General features: G+C 53.5%; 1 protein-coding gene across 1 annotated transcript; it reads left to right on the forward strand.

The window, feature by feature from the left end:
* The first annotated feature begins 300 nt into the window (after window positions 1-300).
* Window positions 301-3,396, forward strand: LOC102946613 (C-C motif chemokine 21b). Its single transcript, XM_037902459.2, has 4 exons — window positions 301-456; window positions 1,556-1,676; window positions 1,849-2,023; window positions 2,573-3,396. Exons 1-3 carry the CDS (start codon window positions 399-401, stop codon window positions 2,018-2,020), a joined length of 351 nt encoding a protein of 116 aa, XP_037758387.1. The 5' UTR covers window positions 301-398; the 3' UTR covers window positions 2,021-2,023; window positions 2,573-3,396.
* The last annotated feature ends 15,211 nt before the right edge of the window (window positions 3,397-18,607 follow it).

The raw sequence follows: 18,607 nt of genomic DNA on the forward strand, positions 1-18,607 counted from the left end.
GGAGCTACGCTGGATTTGGAAGAGCCGGGGACTCTTTGTTGTGGGGCTGATACGCCCTCCCCTGCCCCCTCGCCACGGCCCCCGGCTGTATGCCTGGCCTGGTGCCAGCCATGAACTTGCCAGAACACATCTGCAAAGGGGAACTGCTCCTGCCAGGAACCTTCCCCACCTCCCTGCCAGCTGTGCACACTGGAGCGGAGCGCGTCCCGGGCCGGAGGAGGGACGGGATGGGAGTGGGCCGCCAGCCAGGCTCTTGAAGGGAATGAAAGTGAAAGCTGGCTGCTGCAGAGGATAAATACAGGCAGCCGGGGAAGGGGACGAAGCATCTCAGCTCTGCCTGCTCCTGAGCCACAGATCGCCTCCGCCTGCCTGGTCGCCCTGCCCCATCGCCGGCCAGAATGACCCTCCGCTTCCTGCTGCTGCTGGCAGCTGCCCTGTGCGTCTGCAAGGCCCAAGGTACTGCATGGTCCCAGCGGGTCCCCGACCGCCGGGGCGGCTGGGAGGGTGCCCTGGGGACGGGAACGGGTCAGCAGCAATGGGGTGCGCCTCGGAGCAGCTGGACACGGGGGGTAGCCCAACCCGCTAGCCCTTTTGCAGCTGGGGCTTTGTTCCAGCCGCTGAGCTGCTCGGGCAGGGAGGGAAGGGCGAGGAGAGAGCTGGCATGCCTGGCAGTCAGCTGGTGGCCTCAGCCTGGCCGGTCCGGCAGCCGCACCTGGTGATAGAGCAGGGAGCTCATCCCCTGGGGACCTGGGCTCTAGCCCGGCCGATCCCGCCCCTGGAAAGGGGGCTGTATGTGTAACCCAGGCCTGCTTGTCCCCCCTTATCCTCGCTAGTGGCAGCTAGTGCTTGAGCCAGCTGCCGCCTTGGCTAAAGGACATGTCTCTTTTAGCTCATGCATTAAGCTCCTGAGGTCCCAGGTTTGATCCCGGCTGACGCCAACCCGGGTCTGTCGGTGTGAGGCTAGCGCTTGCCTATCTCGGGTCCACGCTTTGTGATCCCCCAGCCAAAAGTGCTGGTCTTGGCACGTTCCCTGCTCCCCCAGTGCTCAGCGGTGGGGAGGAGGCTGCTGGGTTAAATCCTGGAGCGGGGGCCCTGCCTGCTCGGACGTCTGCCCGCTAGCCCTGCCAGCTGTTCGCCCCAGCTTGGGGAGAGCTTTGTCAGCCGCTCACAGGCTGCGGAGTGGAGATCACCTTCCTGCAGAGAGAAAGCAACTGCCTGGCTTTATTCTGATTGGCTAGAAACTGGGTTGATTCAGGTGACCTAGTCAGCAGCTTAACGTGGCGGGGGGGGGGGCCCAGTAGCGTGGCCGCTAGGAGTTGCAGGTCGGGAATGAGGGGCACCGGCAGAGCGGTGCATGAGAAACTCCCTCTCTGCAGCACCTGGGGCTGGCAAGCCCCATGCGTGCGGCAATGCCCCGCATGCCCACTGACGCTCAGTAAGGGGCTCGGGGCTGGGGAAGCTGCCTCGGGTTTGCATGCAGCTCTCCAGAGGCATCACACCAGAAATGCACCCTCTGCCTGTGTCTCACCCGTGCCCTTGTCCGCTTGCCCACCAGGGAGCGAGAACCAGGCGTCCGACTGCTGTCTGAGCCACAAGAATCGTCCCATCCCGCACCATCTCGTCTCCGCCTACAGAATCCAGAGTCCCGAGACAGGCTGCCGGCTCTCAGCTATTGTGTAAGTACCCGAGCCAGTGTCCTGCGGGCGCCCGGGGGAGCTCTGCGGGGCACCTCCAGGGATGGAGACTCGGTCATCCTGCCCTTCCCCATGGCTCAGGGTTATGTCAGGATGGGGGGAAGCGGGTTTCTGGCTGTTCCGTCCCCCCATAGCAACTTCTGTCCTAACTCAGGTTCATCACCAAGAAGAACAGGAATCTCTGTGCCCCGCCCAATGCTCGCTGGACTCTTGACCTGATGGAGAAACTGAACGGGAAAAAAGGACAAACCACAGCAGGCCGCGCTGGGAAACAGTCCCGCTCGAAGGCCGCCAAGCCCCGGAAGCAGAGGAAGCCCCAGCACTAAGAGGTGGGGACGGCAGAGCCCCGGGGGGTGCCGGGCGCGGGGAGGGACAGGCCACCGCTGCTCCAGGGAGCTGAGTCTGCTGTCAGCCTGGGCCAGATCCTCAGCTGGTGGAAATCAATCCAGCCCCGTGGGCAGCCGGGCGGCTCTGCCGAGGCTCTGCCCTGCCACGCGGGGGCGCTGCGGGCCGTGGCGGATAGCGAGTGGGAGTGCGGGGGAGCAGCAGTTGAGCACAGTGAGAAGTGAAATGTCCTGGGCCGGGGATGGAAGGCGCCTGCCGGACCGAGCCCGTCTCTGCCTGTCGGGGCCTTGCCGGCCGTGGTGGCGGAGCAGTGACTGGCCGGCCTGGCGATGGCACAGGGCGACCTGTCACTAACGGCGCGTGGTGACGTCCCGACAACGCTGCCCGGGGCTGGGGGTGTCTCCTCACTCGTGGCTGCTGCTTGGGAGCCACTAGAAAGGGGGGTGCTTTAGGAAATGGGGGAGGGGCACGGAGCTCCCCGTCCTCGTGCGAGACCCTCCCCTGTTCTCTCTAACGGCTCTCTCCCCTCCCAGGGCACCTGCCGTCCCCGCCCCGGAGCCTGCCTGGCTGCTCAGTTGACCTCGGCAGAGCCCCCGGGCTGCAAGCAAAGGAGACCGGGCTGATTCCTGACCTGGGAGCAGAGGGCTTGGCTTGGGGCGGTGTATGATTCTCTTCTAGAATTTCCTCTGGAGCTGCTGCACCTCCCGCTAAGCATCCGTGACCTGCGTCAGCCACGACTCCCTCCCGCGGCTCCCGGCCAGGCTCACATCTACTGCTTAACACCCCCCGACCTTTGCATTAAAAGCCAGGAATTAGCGAGTCTGCTGTCACTGAACAAGCCTTTCCTCAGGCCCAGCTCCAGTGAGGTCAAAGGGAGCACGTGCCCTGACCTCCCTGGGCTGTTCGTCAGCACCTAGGTAAACCTGTAACCCCCAAAGCTGCTATCCCTGCTGCCCCTACCCTGCCTCCACCGCTGTGGGCAGGGCCAGTACCTCTCCCAGGGGGAGAGATGTTTGCCCACAGAGCCTCCGGACAAGGACTTTGGTTAATTAAGTTCTATGTTGCTATATGGTTGTAATAAAAAGATACACAGGGCTTAGTAATACCAGCAAAGACTGCAGGCGGCTGAACTAGCAAGTCCTTATTGCTTCTATCGAGTGCGCTTATCTCGTTTGATTGCTTTATTAAGTGGCTCTTTCAAACTGTATTAAGAAACTGTGACGTCCTAGCTACTGCAGGGCATGCCATGCAGGAGCTCTGCATTGCCCGACCCGCTGTGCCCTCGCCTCGCCGGGAACGCACAGCCCATCGGGAGACAGAATTCAAGGCAATAAAAATGATTTTAAAACCCCCAGAAGCAAAGGAGTGCTGGTGTGGTTGGTGTGGTGAGCATCACGCGGGGAGGCCACCTGTGCCCGGGACAGCCTGCGCTGAGAAATACGCCCGTTGTTGGGCTGGAGGCAGGGGTCCCTGGGCGAGGCTGGTGGGTCTCGCCCCATGCACGGGGGTCTAACGGGTTTGGGGTTGGGGAGGAATTTTCCCCCAGGTCAGATTGGCAGGACCCCTGGGGGGGTTTCACCGCCCTCAGCAGCATGGGGCACGGGTGACTTGCAGGTCTGAACTAGAGTAAGTCGGGGAGCCTCTGTCAGAGTTTGTGGGGCTGTCACGGGAGGGGGTGGGCGAGGTTCTGAAGCCTGCCATGTGCAGGTCAGATGGGGTGAGCCCGATGGGCCCGTCTCGCCGGAAAGTCTGAGTCTCTGGCCTGGGTTCTAGCGGGGGCCCCAGTGGTCCCGTCTGGCTCTGGCTGTAGGAGCCGGGCAGGCCCCGGCATCGGGCTCCACTGCTGCCCGCAGGCGTCTCTCCCCCAGCTGCCCCTCGAGGTGGCTTGTGCGAGGGGCACAGAAATGGACTCGCTCGTTAGCACTCCCGTCGGGGCCACCTTCCACGAGGAAGGGAAAACCCACCGCCCAGCTACACAGCAGGGACTGGGCAGGGGCCCAGGGGGGCCCAGAGTGAATCGGGGTCAGCGGTGCGCTGCAGTGGCCAAAGAGGTGTAGAGCACCCTGGGCTGTGTTAAGAGCAGTGTCGTCGGTTCCTCTCAGGAGGGAACTGGCCCCGGCTACGCGGCCCGGGGGAGCCCGCAGCGGGAGGACAGGGCCGTGCCCCTGCAGGCCCGTGTCACACCCTGCGGCGTGGGGGAGCATCCCCAGACAGGGAGTTTGCGGGGTGCAGAGCTGGGGGCTCCCGGGTGAATCCTGAGGTGGCTGCAATCCTGACTGGGAGGGGCTGGAGACAGCGTCCTCCTGTGCCTGTCGGTGCAGCCCCGCAGCGTGCCAGCGCCCTGCATGACAATGGGATCTGGCCAGGCTCTCCCTGCTGGCCCCCACCAGCCTCCTGCGGGGAGGCTCCTGCATCTGCAGCCCGGGTGTTTAAAGCTCCCCTGGATCTCAGCAGGCTGCCGCCCGGGCCCTGACCCTCGGTCTGCTGCCCCTGTGTGGAAACGGACCCCCCTAGCCCACCTGCCCTAGGCCACCGGGGCAGCCCTGACCCCCAAGACACCCCGGTAGCGCAAACAGGGGAGCGGCTGATGGGGGCAGCCCTGCTCCAGGGGCTCTCAGAGTCCTGAGATGTAATGGTTGTAGGAAAACGGCAAAATGTGCAAGCATTAATGAAATAGTGGCCAAATGGGACCCACCAAGGGCTAACTTGGTGAGAGCCCGGGGGTGGGGGTGGGGGTCGCTCATAGTCACCTGACCAGGAAGGCAGCCTGCAGTTCAGGCCTATGTCCTGGACCTTTCGCAGGCACCTAGCCAGCTCCTCAGGGGCACAGGGGTGGGGGCGGACGGGTTCCCACTCCAGGCATCAGTGTACAATTGTGCTGTACTCTGACCCCCAGTGGGAGTGCAAGGAGGTGGTCAATGGGGAGACATTCATGGGGTGGAGAGTCTGGGGCAGTGAGACCCTTTGTCACACCCTGTGTGGTGCAACCCCATTGAAAGCTGACAGGTCGGTGACCTGGGTTAAGGTCCCCTACGGGGAGCCCCTCGCCCTGCCTATGGCTCAGATCCCTGGGCAGACACAGGAGGGGCCGGGAGGTTGGCCGTTGGGGTTCTCCAGAATACCAGCTTTGACGTCTGTTTGGGGAATGACTATCACTTTAAGACAGGATCCAGGCCCTGCGTGCAATGGCCAAGGATTGGAATACAAGGAGCCAGAAGGCTGCGAATGCAGGTGTCAGTGAAGATGCAAAGAGCCTGGCTGGCAGGGAGGAGGGGATTTCCCCCCAGGCTGGTAACATACAGGAAAGGCTGCTAAGCCCAGGACACCTGCCTGTCTGTAACCGAAGCCCTGGGTCTGGTGGGGCAGAGGAATGTGTGTCCATGTGCAGGGCCCCCGGCCTCACCCCCCCACCCCTCCCTGGGACACCAGAGCCCCAGAGATCTGGCTGGGGTAAGAACCAACGCTCAAGGGGTCACTCCCTGTTCCGCCCTAGGGGTCAGGGTACCCCAGGCTGCGGCCCAGATGGCTGACACATGGAGCAGGTGGGTTCACTGCCCTCCTCGCTCCCTGGCAGATGAGGGGAGGAGGCAGTGGCAGGACCCCAGCTCACTTTCAAACCCAAGGTGTTGGGGTGGGGAAGGGTGGGGGGCCCCACAAAAGCTCCTCCTGTGCCCCCTGCTAGTGCCACCGACGTGACCAGACTTCAGGGAGGACGTGACACTGCTCTGAGCTGTGCACTGGAAAGTCTCAGTGTGCTGGATTAGCAAGAGGGCTGTGTGAATCCTCAAAGTGCCTGCGAGAACAACTACCGAGGGGAGGGGAAAGATACCATGGCATCTGTGGGTCATTTGTGGGTTCGAACTTCCCCAGGTCACTGGTTAAAGCGACCCTGCTTAGTTTGGTCTGGAAGGGGGAAGAGAGGTGACAAAGTGGGAATATTTTGTAATTTACTTATGAGGCCTGTTTGTGCCTCAGTTTCCCCTATGTGCTGCCTTGTGACCCAGTGGGTGGCTCTGAGGGCAGGCTGAGAGACATAGGCCTGGGTGTCACTGTCTGGACCTTGGCCTCCATATCAGTGGAGCTGTCATAAATATAAAGGGAAGGGTAAACCCCTTTAAAATCCCTCCTGGCCAGAGGAAAAATCCTCTCACCTGTAAAGGGTTAAGAAGCTAGGATAACCTCGCTGGCACCTGACCAAAATGACAAATGAGGAGACAAGATACTTTCAAAAGCTGGGAGGAGGGAAAAACAGAGGGTCTGTCTGGGTGATGCTTTTGCCGGGGACAGAACAGGAATGGAGTCTTAGAACTTAGTAAGTAATCTAGCTAGATATGCGTTAGATTCTGATTTATTTAAATGGCTGAGAAATTAAGTTGTGGTGAATAGAATGGATATTCCTGTCTATGTGTCTTTGTGTAACTTAAGGTTTTGCCTAGAGGGATTCTCTATGTTTTGAATCTAATTACCCTGTAAGGTATTTACCATCCTGATTTTACAGAGGTGATTCTTTTTACTTCTATTAAAATCCTTCTTTTCAGAAATTGAATGCTTTTTCATTGTTCTTAAGATCCAAGTGTTTGGGTCTGTGGTCACCTATGCAAATTGATGAGGATTTTTACCAAACCTTCCCCAGGAAGTGGGGTGCAAGGGTTGGGAGGGTTTTGGGGGGAAAGATGTTTCCAAACAATGCTTTCCTAATAAATAAACCCAGATAAACGTTTGGTGGTGGCAGTGGAAGTCCAAGGGCAAAGGGTAAAATAGTTTGTACCTTGGGGAAGTTTTAATCTAAGCTGGTAAAAATAAGCTTAGGAGGTTTTCATGCAGGTCCCCACATCTGTACCCTAGAGTTCAGAGTGGGGAAGGAACCTTGACAGGAGCATTGAAGAAGACAATGGGAAATCCAGTTGCCAGGACACGGACCCCTTGCACCCTATGCCCCTGAGGGAGGAGGAGCTCCCAACCCCTCAGCAGGGAGGCTGAGAACACAGGACTGGGAGAGGTGTGTGTGACGAAGTGGAACTGTTCTTAATGTTTCCTCTGAATACTGTAGGGGTGCCTCTATGCATTTCTTAAGTCTCAAGGGCGTGGGATAAGGGGGTGTAATTGTTGCAGAGCAAAGGGTCAGGGTACATAAATGGCCGATACTCTGTCTCCTGGCAACTGATGGCCGGGGCCCTTCCCCCCTGCAAGGTGAGAGCTAAAGGGTTGGAGAACAAAGGGATCCGGTGACCTCCTGGCCCGGGAAAGGGACAAAGCCCAGAGGAGGGGAGGTTGGAGGGAGTTTCAGTTTGGGGGCTGGCTGGGACATGGAGTGAAGTGCAGACGTGGTTGTCTGGCTCACTGCCCCCCAAAATGGACCCGGCTGAGGGGTCCTGTTCTCTGTACCTACAAGCTCTGTGTTAGACCATGTTCCTGTCGTCTAATAAACCTCTGTTTTACTGGCTGGCTGAGAGTCACGTCTGACTGCGGAGTTGCGGGGCAGGACCCTCTGGCTTCCCCAGGACCCTGCCTGGGCGGACTCGCTGTGGGAAGCGCACGGAGGGGCAGAGGATGCCGAATGCTCTGAGGTCAGACCCAGGACGGTGGAAGCTGTGTGAGCTTTTTGCCCTGCAGACAATCTGCTCCCAGAGAGGAGACTTCCCCAGAGTCCTGGCTGGCTTCGTGGGGAGCAGTTCCAGAGCATCGCCTGGGGACGCCGTGACAGTGTGAGGTGGGGGATAAGGGTTGGCTGCCAGAGGGAGTCAGGGCTCTCACTTTGGAAGTGACCAAGGAGGCCAGATGGAGGGACACACAGAGCTGGAACCAAGAGTTGGAACTCCAGCTTGGCTGGGCTCTGGGCTGACCTCTCTGGACATTCTTTGATTTTCTTTTCTCTGTGTTACCCTAAGGGCTTCCTAAACGGTGACAGCGTGATAATTGGGTAAGATCTGAGTTATATATTGAACTGGCTAGGTGGCTGGTCTCTTGGGATTAGAGGACCCTACATGTGATGAAACTGGTTTTCAGTAACCACTCACCTCTGAGCCCAGTGTCTGGGTTACGAAACAAGGGCTGAAGTGTCTAAGGAGGCTGCATCTCTGACTTCTTGTTAACCCATGTGGCGAGACAGAAGTTTACTTTTGTTACTGGCTTGATATATCTAATGGAAGAACCACCACCGGGCTGGGGTGAGCCTACCCTCGTTCTCAGCAGTTTGTCCTGAATCGGGTGTTCTCAGCTGTGACCCACTGAGGTACGGTGACAGGAGGAAATGATTCAAGAGTCATCTTTTATCAAAATGCCAGCTTTCCACAGACCCAGAGCTGCTGACGCAATACTCCAGGAAAACATCTGCATTTTAAACAGAATGACAAATTAATTTCTTTTTTATTATCAGCAAGGCTTCGTATTCCACATAATTAGAAAAATGTGCCTCTCTCCCCCGGGGAACTGAGCCCGTATTTTACTACGCCAATCTTTGTAATGGAAAAGTTTTCATGCTATGTACACAAGAAGAGAAAGTCCAGAAAGAGGACAGAAGAGAGATAAGGTCATATCTTTTACTGGAACAACTTTTGTTGGTGAGACAAGCTTTCTCCCCCACCTTGTCTCTCTAATATCCTGGGACCAAAACGGCTACAACCCTGCATACAAACAGAGGACAAGAATGTAGAAATTTGGTCACCCCTTTTAGCGTCCTTGGGGGAGAAGGGGTCCCCAGCCAGAAGCCAGAATCTTTAGCCAGGTTCTTTGAATACTAACTCAATCCTGAATAAGTAATAAGCACTGTCTGATGTCGTATGTTACTGATGTATTGTAACTTAGCTTTAACAAGTGTTTTTTTTAAAGAAAGGCTCGTACCCGCTCCAGCATCAAACCACCTGCGAGGGGTACACTAGACTTGGCACAGTGCAAAGACAATTCTCCCAAAGCCGGAGGAAAACACCTCAGCTGCTGAGCAAGTGAAGAGTTAATTAACGAAAAGAGCGGGTGTTCAGTTGTACCTGCGCTGATGTGGAGAGGTGTGTGTGTGTGGGGGTGTTGTAGGATGTGGGCAGGTCGTGGGATTCATGTTTAATTTTGAAATGGCAAATAAATGTGGCAAAGGGATGTGATGAAAACGGGTTCCCAGTAGGGGACGTAATAGTGTGATTCTGCCTAGGAGCGTAGAGAGCTCACCTTTCAGGCGGAGCTTGGTGAGCCAGGACAGCCCTGGGGAGAGGCAGGAATACAGCTCGATTCTTGCACTGCCTTGGCTCTTGCTTTTTTTTGTGCGTGGACGCTGACTGGGAGCAGAGAAAGAGGCCTGGTCACAGAAGTAAATGTTAGTGGTCGCTTAAGTCTGAGTGTGACGAAGTGGGACTGTTCTTAATGTTTTCTCTGAATACTGTAAGGGGTGCCTCAGTTTCCCCTATGCATTTCTTAAATCTCTAGGTGGTGGGATAAGGGTGTAATTGTTGCAGAGCAAAGGGTCAGGGTACATAAATGGCCGACACTCCGTCTCCTGGCCACTGATGGCCTGGGCCCTCCCCCCCTGCAAGGTGAGAGCTAAAGGGTTGGAGAACAAAGGAATCAGGTGACCTCCTGGCCCAGGAAAGGGACAAAGCCCAGGGGAGGTGGGGCTGGAGGGAGTTTCAGTTTGGGGCTGGCTGGAGACATGGAGCGAAGTGCAGACGTGGTTGTCTGGCTCACTGCCCCTCAAAATGGACCCGGCTGAGGGGTCCGGTTCTCTGCACCTACAAGCTCTGTGTTAGACCATGTTCCTGTCGTCTAATAAACCTCTGTTATACTGGCTGGCTAAGAGTCCTGTCTGACTGCGGAGTTGGGGGGCAGGACCCTCTGGTTTCCCCAGGACCCCGCCTGAGCGGACTGCTGTGGGAAGCGCAGGGAGGGGCAGAGGATGCTGAATGCTCCGAGGTCAGACCCAGGAAGGTGGAAGCCGTGCGAGCTGTGTGTCCTGCAGACAGGCTGCTCACAGAAAGGAGACTTTCCCCAGAGTCCTGCCTGGCTTCGTAGGGAGCAGTTCCAGAGCATCGCCCGGGGACTCCGTTTGCAATGTACAAGCAGAATAAAGTCCAGAGCAGTAACATATATACCTGGTGCTTTCCTAGGGCCAATTGCACAAAGCTGAAAACAAGTATGAGCCAAATCAGCTGGGAGGAAGAATTTAATCAGAGAAATGTGAATGATCATTGGAATCGTTAAGGAAACTTTTCTAGGTGACCCAAAAGTCACAGTCCCACCACAGCTGAGGAGGGAGGCTGTGCTGGTTAGAAAACTAATGTGGTTTAGAAGGGAAGTGAAGGTAGCTGTAAAATATATACATATATAACAAAAATGGAAGAAAGGGGAAGTTGATAGTAATGACTATAAATCAGAAGTTAGGGATTGTAGAAAATTGATAAGAGAAACAAAGGGACACAAGGAGGAATCTATGGCCCGCAGAGTTAAGGACAATAAGGAGTTTTTTAAATATTAGGGGGGGAGAGGAACCCTGACAATAGTATTTGTCCATTACTAGATGGAAATGGTAGCATTATAAATAATAATGCAGAAAAAGCAGAAGTGGTCAATAAATATTTCTATTCTATATTTGGGGAAAGAGCAGAGTATGCAATCTCATCATATGGTGACGATATCACTCTTTCTATTCCACTAGTATCACTAAGCAGCTGCTATTTAAGTCAGACATTTTTAAATCAGCAGGTCCAGATAGCTTGCGTCCAAGAGTTTTAAAAGAGCTGGCTGAGGAGTTTGCTGTACTGTTAAGGTACATTGGGGAGGCTGTAGATGACAGGAAGACAGCTAATGCTGTGCCAATTTTTAAAATGGTAATTGGGCTGACCCGGGTAGCTATAGGTCTATCAGCCAGACATCAATCCAGAGCAAGAAAATGGAATGGCTGATACATGACTTGATTAATAAAGAACTAAAGACAGGGAATGTAATTAATGCAAATCAACATGGGTTTATGGAAAATAGATCCTGTCAAACTAACTTGATAACTTTTTGTATGAGATTACAAGTGTGGTTGATAAAGGTAATAATGTCAATGTAATAGACTTCTGTAAGTCATTTGACGTGATCCTGTAACTGGCTTGGTTTGATTAAAAAGTAGAATGATATAAAATAAACATAGCACACATTAAATGGATTAAAAACTGAATAACTGATAGGTCTCAAAATGTAATTGTAAATGGTGAATTGTTATCAAGCTGGTCTGTTTCCAGTGGTCCCTCGCGGATCAAGTCTAGGCTCTGTTTTAACTTCTTTTATCATGACCTAGAAGAAAACGTAAATCAACACTGATAAAGTTTGCAGATAACACAAAAATTGGAGGGAGGTGAATCATGAAGAGGACAGTTCGCTGATACAGAGAGATCTAGATAATAGAATCACAGAACTGGAAGGGACCTCGAGAGGGCTCTAGTCCAGTCCCCTGCACTCAAGACAGGACTAAGTGTTATCTAGACCATCCCTGACAGGTGTTTGTCCAACCTGCTCTTTAAAAATCCCCAGTGATGGAGATTGCACCACCTCCCTGGGCAATTTATTCCAGTGCTCAACCACCCTGACAGGTTGGAAGTTTTTCCCAATGTCCAACCTAAACCTCCCTTGCTGCAATTTAAGCCCATTGCCTCTTGTCCTAGCCTCAGAGGTTAAGAAGAACAATTTTTCTCCCTCCTCCTTGTAACAACCCTTTATGAACTTGAAAGCTGGTATCCTGTCCCCTCTCGGTCTTCTCTTCTGCAGACTAAACAAACCCAATTGTTTCAGTCTTCCCTGTAGCAGGGTAGATACCCACTCCTGCCCTGAGGGGCTTAGAACAGCCCTGGAGAGGACTGTGGCTGGGGATAAGAAGCCTGGCTGATTGGGGAAGGCAGCAACAGCTGGGGCCATGCCCCAATCAGGCCCAGCTGGCCCCTATAAGAGGCTGCGAGCCATGAGTCCACACAGGCTCTCTCTGCCTGTAGAGAGAGAAGGGCCTGGCTGCTGGGGAGCCTAACCAAGTGTCCAGCGTGGAGCAGGGCTGGGGGAAGGCCAAGGGAGCTGGGGAGCTCTGGCCTGGAAACCCCCTAGGCTGCAGCCTAGTCGAAGGCCAGTTAGGTACGGGGGTTGCAGGGGGGGCAGCCTGCAGGGAGGCAGAGATGGGAGGCAGAGACAGCAGGTCCAAACCCCTCTTGCTTGTGATGAGTGGCTTATACACTGCAGTCAGCCCCAGTGAAGGGGGGCTAGATAGTGACTGGGCAGTAGCCAAAGACTGAGGCGAGGTAGGGATAGGGGGTGGGGAGACCCTGCGAGTGAGGGGTTACTGCCAGGGGGCAGCACCCCGGTGTACAAGGGGCACTCGGTCCAGGAGGGATATGGGGGCCCGGCATAAGCGGGACACCGGCCTGCAGAGGGCGCTCCAAGGCTGGAAGTAGAGCTAATTCCCAGGACACCAGCAGGAGGTGCCACAGAGGTGGGTCCCACCTGGTTACATTCCCTCATAGGTCATGTTTTCTAGATCTTTAATCATTTTTGTTGCTCTTCTGTGGACTTCCTCCAATTTGTCCACATCTTTCCTGAAATTTGATGCCCAAAACTGGACACAATACTCCAGCTGAGGCCTAATCAACGGCTCTCAATCTTTCTAGACTACTGTGCCCCTTTCAGGAGTCTGATTTGTCTTGCATGCCCCCAAGTTTCACCTCACTTAAAAACTACTTGCTTACAAAATCAGACCTAGAAATATAAGAGTGTCACAGCACACTGTTCCTGAGAAATTGCTGACGTTCTCATTTTTACCATATAATTATTGCACTTACATTTCTGTGAATAGTCTATACAGCCGTATAAACAAGTCCTTGTTTGTATGAAATTTTAGTTTGTACTGTACTGACTTTGCTAGTGTTTTTATGTAGTCTGTTGTAAAACTAGGCAAATATTTAGATGAGTTGATGGACAACCCCCTAGATGACCCCATGGACGATTTCTGTGTACCCCCAGGAGTACACATACTCCTGGTTGAGAACCACTGATCTAGATTGCTTGATATACTGGGCGCAAGCCAACAATATACATTTTAATACAGCTAACGGGTATACATCTGGGAACAAAGAATGTCTGCCACACTTACAGGGTGGGGACTCTTTCCTGGGAAGCAGGGACTCTGAAGAAGATTTGAGGGTCATGGTGGATAATCAGCAGAGCATGAGCTCCCAGGGCAACACTCTGGCTAAAAGAGTTAATGCGATCCTGGGATGCATCACCAGGGGGATAATGGGTAGGAGCAGAGAGGTGATTTTCCCTCTGTGCTGGGCACGGTGAGACCATTGCTGGGATCCTGGGTCCAGTTCTGGTAGACACAGCTCAAGAAGGATGTTGGTAAATTGGAGAGATTCAGGGAAGAGCCATGAGAATGATCAAAAGACTAGAAAACTTGCCTTAGAGTGAGAGATTCATGGAACTCGGGCTATGTCTACACTACGAAATTAGGTTGAATTTATAGAAGTCGGTTTTGTAGAAAGCGTTTTTATACAGTCTATCGGGTGTGTCCCCACACAAATGCTCTAAGTGCATTTAGTCGGCGGAGTGCGTCCACAGTACCGAGGCTAGCATCGACTTCCAGAGGGTTGCACTGTTGGTAGCTATCCCACAGTTCCCGCAGTCTCCGCCGCCCATTTGAATTCTGGGTAGAAATCCCAGTGCCTGATAGAGCAAAAACTTTGTCATGGGTGGTTCTGGGTACATGTCGTAAGGCCTCCCTCCCTCTCTCCGTGAAAGCAACGGCAGACAATCAGGTTTCATGCCTTTTTTTCCTGGGTTACCCGTGCAGACGACATACCATGGCAAGCATGGAGCCTGCTCAGCTCACTGTCACCGTATGTCTCCTGGGTGCTGGCAGACACGGTACTGCATTGCTACACAGCAGCAGCTCCTTGCCTTTTGGCAGCAGACAGTGCAGTATGGCTGGTAGCCATCGTCGCCGTACTCCAGGGTGCTCTTTTAACCAACCTCGATGAGGTCAGTCAGGGGCGCCTGGGCAAACATAGGAGTAACTCAGCCAGGTCATTTCCCTTTTAAGTTTCGTCTCATGGCGATTCAGTCCTGCTGGCAGTCCTACTGCACCGTCTTCTAATGAGCACCCAGGAGACGGTGATGGCCAGCAGTCGTACTGCACCGTCTGCTGCCAGCGGGAGATGTATAAAGATAGATGAAGTGGCTCAAAACAAGAAATAGACCAGATTTGTTCTGTATTCATTTTTCCTCTCTTCCTCCCTCCCTCTGCGAAATCAACGGCCTGCTAAACCCAGGTTTTTGAGTTCTACCCTTGAGGGGGCCATTCTGTTTCTCCTTGATGCAAAGCCACCCCCTTTGTTGATTTTAATACCCTGTAAGCCATGTCGTCAGTCGCCCCTCCCTCTGTCAGAGCAATGGCAGACAATTTGCACCCTTTTTCAGCGCAGACGCCATAGCACTGGGAACATGGAGCCCGCTTAGATCACCGCGGTAACCATGAGCACTATAAACTCCGCGCACGTTATCCAGCAGGATATGCAGAACCATAACCTGCAAGAAAAGCGAAACCAGGCGAGGAGGCGACGTCAGCACGGTGACGAGAGTGATGAGGACATGGACACAGACTTCTCTCAAAGCGCGGGCCCTGGAAATGTGCACATCATGGTGCTAATGGGGCAGGTTTCTGGCGTGGAATGCCGATTCTGGGCCTGGGAAACAAGCACAGAGTGGTGGGACCACATAGTGTTGCAGGTCTGGGATGATTCCCAGTGGCTGCAAAACTTCCGCATACGTAAGGGCACTTTCATGGAATTTTGTGACTTGCTTTCCCCTGCCCTGAAGTGCAAGAATACCAAGATGAGAGCAGCCCTCACAGTTGAGAAGCGAGTGGTGATAGCCCTGTGGAAGCTTGCAATGCCAGACAGCTACCGGTCAGTTGGGAATCAATTTGGAGTGGGCAATCTACTGTGGGGGCTGCTGTGATGCAAGTAGCCAACTCTAACACTCAGCTGCTGATATCAAGGGTAGTGACTCTGGGAAATGTGCAGGTCATAGTGGATGGCTTTGCTGCAATGGGATTCCCTAACTGTGGTGGGGCCATAGACGGAACCCATATCCCTATCTTGGCACCGGAGCACCAAGGCAGCAAGTAGATAAACCGAAAAGGGTACTTTTCAATGGTGCTGCAAGCTCTGGTGGATCACAAGGGACATCAACATGAGATGGCTGGGAAAGGTACATGACACTCGCATCTTCAGGAACTCTGGTCTTTTTCAACAGCTGTAGCAAGGGACTTACTTTCCAGACCAGAAAATAACCGTTGGGGATGTTGAAATGCCTATAGTTATCCTTGGGGACCCAGCCTACTCCTTAATGCCATGGCTCATGAAGCCGTACACAGGCACCCTGGACAGTAGTCAGGAGCTGTTCAACTACAGGCTGAACAAGTGCAGAATGGTGGTAGAATGTGCATTTGGGTGTTTAAAAGTGTGCTGGCGCAGTTTACTGACTCGGTTAGACCTCAGCGAAACCAATATTCCCATTGTTGTTACTGCTTGCTGTGCTCTCCACAATATCTGTGAGAGTAAGGGGGAGAGGTTTATGGCAGGGTGGGAGGTTGAGGCAAATCGCCTGGCCACTGATTACGTGCAGTCAGACGCCAGGGCGGTTAGAGTTCAGGAGGGTGCAGTGCGCATCAGAGAAGCTTTGAAAACCAGTTTCATGACTGGCCAGGCTACAGTATGAAAGTTCTGTTTGCTTCTCCTTGATGGAACCCTCCCCCCCTGGGTTCACTCTACTTTCCTGTAAGCTAACCACCCTCCCCTCCTCCCTTCGATCACCGCTTGCAGAGCCATAAAGTCATTGTTGCTTCACATTCATGCATTCTTTATTAATTCATCACACAAATAGGGGGATAACTGCCAAAGTAGCCCGGGAGGGGTGGGGGAGGAGGGAAGGACAAGGCCACACAGCACTTTAAAACTTATTGAATGGCAGCCTTCTGTTGCGTGGGCAATCCTCTGGGGTGGAGTGGCTGGGTGGCTGGAGGCTCCCCCACCACGTTCTTGGGTGTCTGGGTGAGGAGGCTATGGAACTTGGGGAGGAGGGCGGTTGGTTACACAGGGGCTATAGTGGCGGTTTGTGCTCCTGCTGCCTTTCCTGCAGCTCAACCATACGCTGGAGCGTATCGGTTTTGATCCTCCAGCCGCCTCAGCATTGACTCCTGCCTTCTTTCAGCAAGTTGACGCCACCTACCATCTTCAGCCCACCACTTCTCCTTGCGGTCCTATTGTGTTTTCCTGCACTCTGAGATTGTCTGCCTCCATGCATTGTGCTGTGCTCTGTCAGTGTGGGAGGACAGCATGAGGTCAGAGAACATTTCATCACAAGTGTGGTTTTTTTCGCCTTCTAATCTTTGCTAGCCTCTGGGAAGGCGAAACATGCAGCTGGTGGAGGGGGAAAAAAGGGAGAGTGGTAGTTAAAAAGACTCAGTTTAGAGAACAATGGGTACACTCTTTCACAGTAAACCTTGCTGTTAACATTACATAGCACATGTGCTGTCATTACAAGGTCGCATTTTGCCTCTTATTGAGGGTCTGCCGGATTGGCGTGAGAAATCACTCACGCAGAGCCAGGCAGCAGAATTCGGCTTGCAGGCAGCCGTGGTAAGCCACAGTCTTTTGGCTTCTTTAACCTTCAGAACATGTGGGAATGGCTTCAAACAGCAGTGCCCTCATTTCCCATACGAAGTAGCTGTTGGGTTGGCCATTAACAATGGGTTGGCAATTTAAAAGGAGGGGCTGCGGTTTCCGGGTTCACGTGCAGCAGAAACCCAACTAACCCCCCTTCCCCTCCCCACACACCCAATTCTCTGGGATGATGGCTTCACCACCCCCACCCCCCCCCACTGCGTGGCTGACAGTGGGGAAGATTTCTATTCAGCCACAGGCAAACAGCCCAGCAGGAATGGGCACCTCTGAATGTCCGCTTACTAAAACCACCCTATTTCAACCAGGTGACCATGAATGATATCACTGTCCTGAGGGTAACACAGAGAGTTAAAGAACGGATGTTGTTTGAATGCCAGCAAACACTGGGACCATATGCTGCAATGCATTGTTCTGCAGTGATTCCTGACTACATGCTACTGGCCTGGTGTGGTAAAGTGTCCTACCATGGTGGATGGAATAAGGCTGCCCTCCCCAGAAACCTTTTGCAAAGGCTTTGGGAGTACATCCAGGAGAGCTTTATGGAGATGTCCCTGGAGGATTTCCACTCCATCCCCAGACATGTTAACAGACTTTTCCAGTAGCTGTACTGGCCGCGAATGCCAGGGCAAATTAATCATTAAACACGCTTGCTTTTAAACCATGTATAATATTTACAAAGGAACACTCACCAGAGGTCCCTTCTCCACCTTCAGGGTCCGGGAGCCCGCCTTGGGTGGGTACTGGGTCCAGGTCCAGGGTGATAAACAGATCCTGGCTGTTGGGGAAACTGGTTTCTCCGCTTCCTTGCTGTGAGCTATCTACAACCTCCTCCTCACCTTCCTCGCCCCCAAAACCCACTTCCGTGTTGCCTCCCACTCCTTGGACGGAGTCAAAGCACAGGGGTGGGGTAGTGGTGGCTGCACCCCCTAGGATGGCATGCAGCTCCTCATAGAAGCGGCATGTCTGGGGCTCTGAACCGGAGTGGCCATTTGCCTCTCTGTTTTTTTGGTAAGTTTGCCTGAGCTCCTTAATTTTCACGCCGCCCTGCTTCGGGTCCCTGTTATGGCCTCTGTCCTTCATGCCATTGGAGATTTTTTTCAAATATTTTGGCATTTCGTCTTTTCAAATGGCGTTCTACCAGCACGGATTCGTCTCCCCACACAGCGATCAGATCCCGTACCTCCAGTTCGGTCCATGCTGGAGCTCTTTGGCGATTCTGGGACTGCATGGTCTCCTGTGCTGATGAGCTCTGCATGGTGACCTGTGCAGGTGAGCTCACCATGCTGGCCAAACAAGAAATGAGATTCAAAAGTTCACGGGCCTTTTCCTGTCTACCTGGCCAGTGCATCTGAGTTGAGAGTGCTGTCCAGAGCAGTCACAATGGAGCACTATGGGTTAGCTCCCAGAGGCCAATACCGTCTAATTGCATCCACAGTACCCCAAATTTGACCCAGCAAGGCGATTTCAGCGCTAATCCCCCTGTTGGGGGTGGAGTAAGGAAATCGATTTTAAGAGCCCTTTAAGTCAGAAAAAAGGGCTTCGTCATGTGGACGGGTGTAAGATTAAATCAAGGTAACGCTGCTAAATTCGACCTAAACTCGTAGTGCAGACCAGGCCTCAGTCTATTTAGCTTAACAAAGCAAAGGTTAAGGGATGACTTGTTCACAGTCTGTAAGTACCTACATGGGGAACAGAAATTTGGTAACAGAAGATTCTTGAGTCCCGTAGACAAAGATGTAACAGGATCCAATGGCTGGAAGTTGAAGCTAGGCAAATTCAGGCTGGAGATACGGTGTACATTTTTGACAGGGAGAGTAATTAACCATTGGAACATCTTGCCAAGGGTCGTGGTGGATTCTCCATCACTGGCAATTTATA

Source organism: Chelonia mydas, chromosome 5 (genome assembly GCF_015237465.2).
Source record: "Chelonia mydas isolate rCheMyd1 chromosome 5, rCheMyd1.pri.v2, whole genome shotgun sequence".
Lineage (NCBI taxonomy): Eukaryota > Metazoa > Chordata > Testudines > Cheloniidae > Chelonia > Chelonia mydas.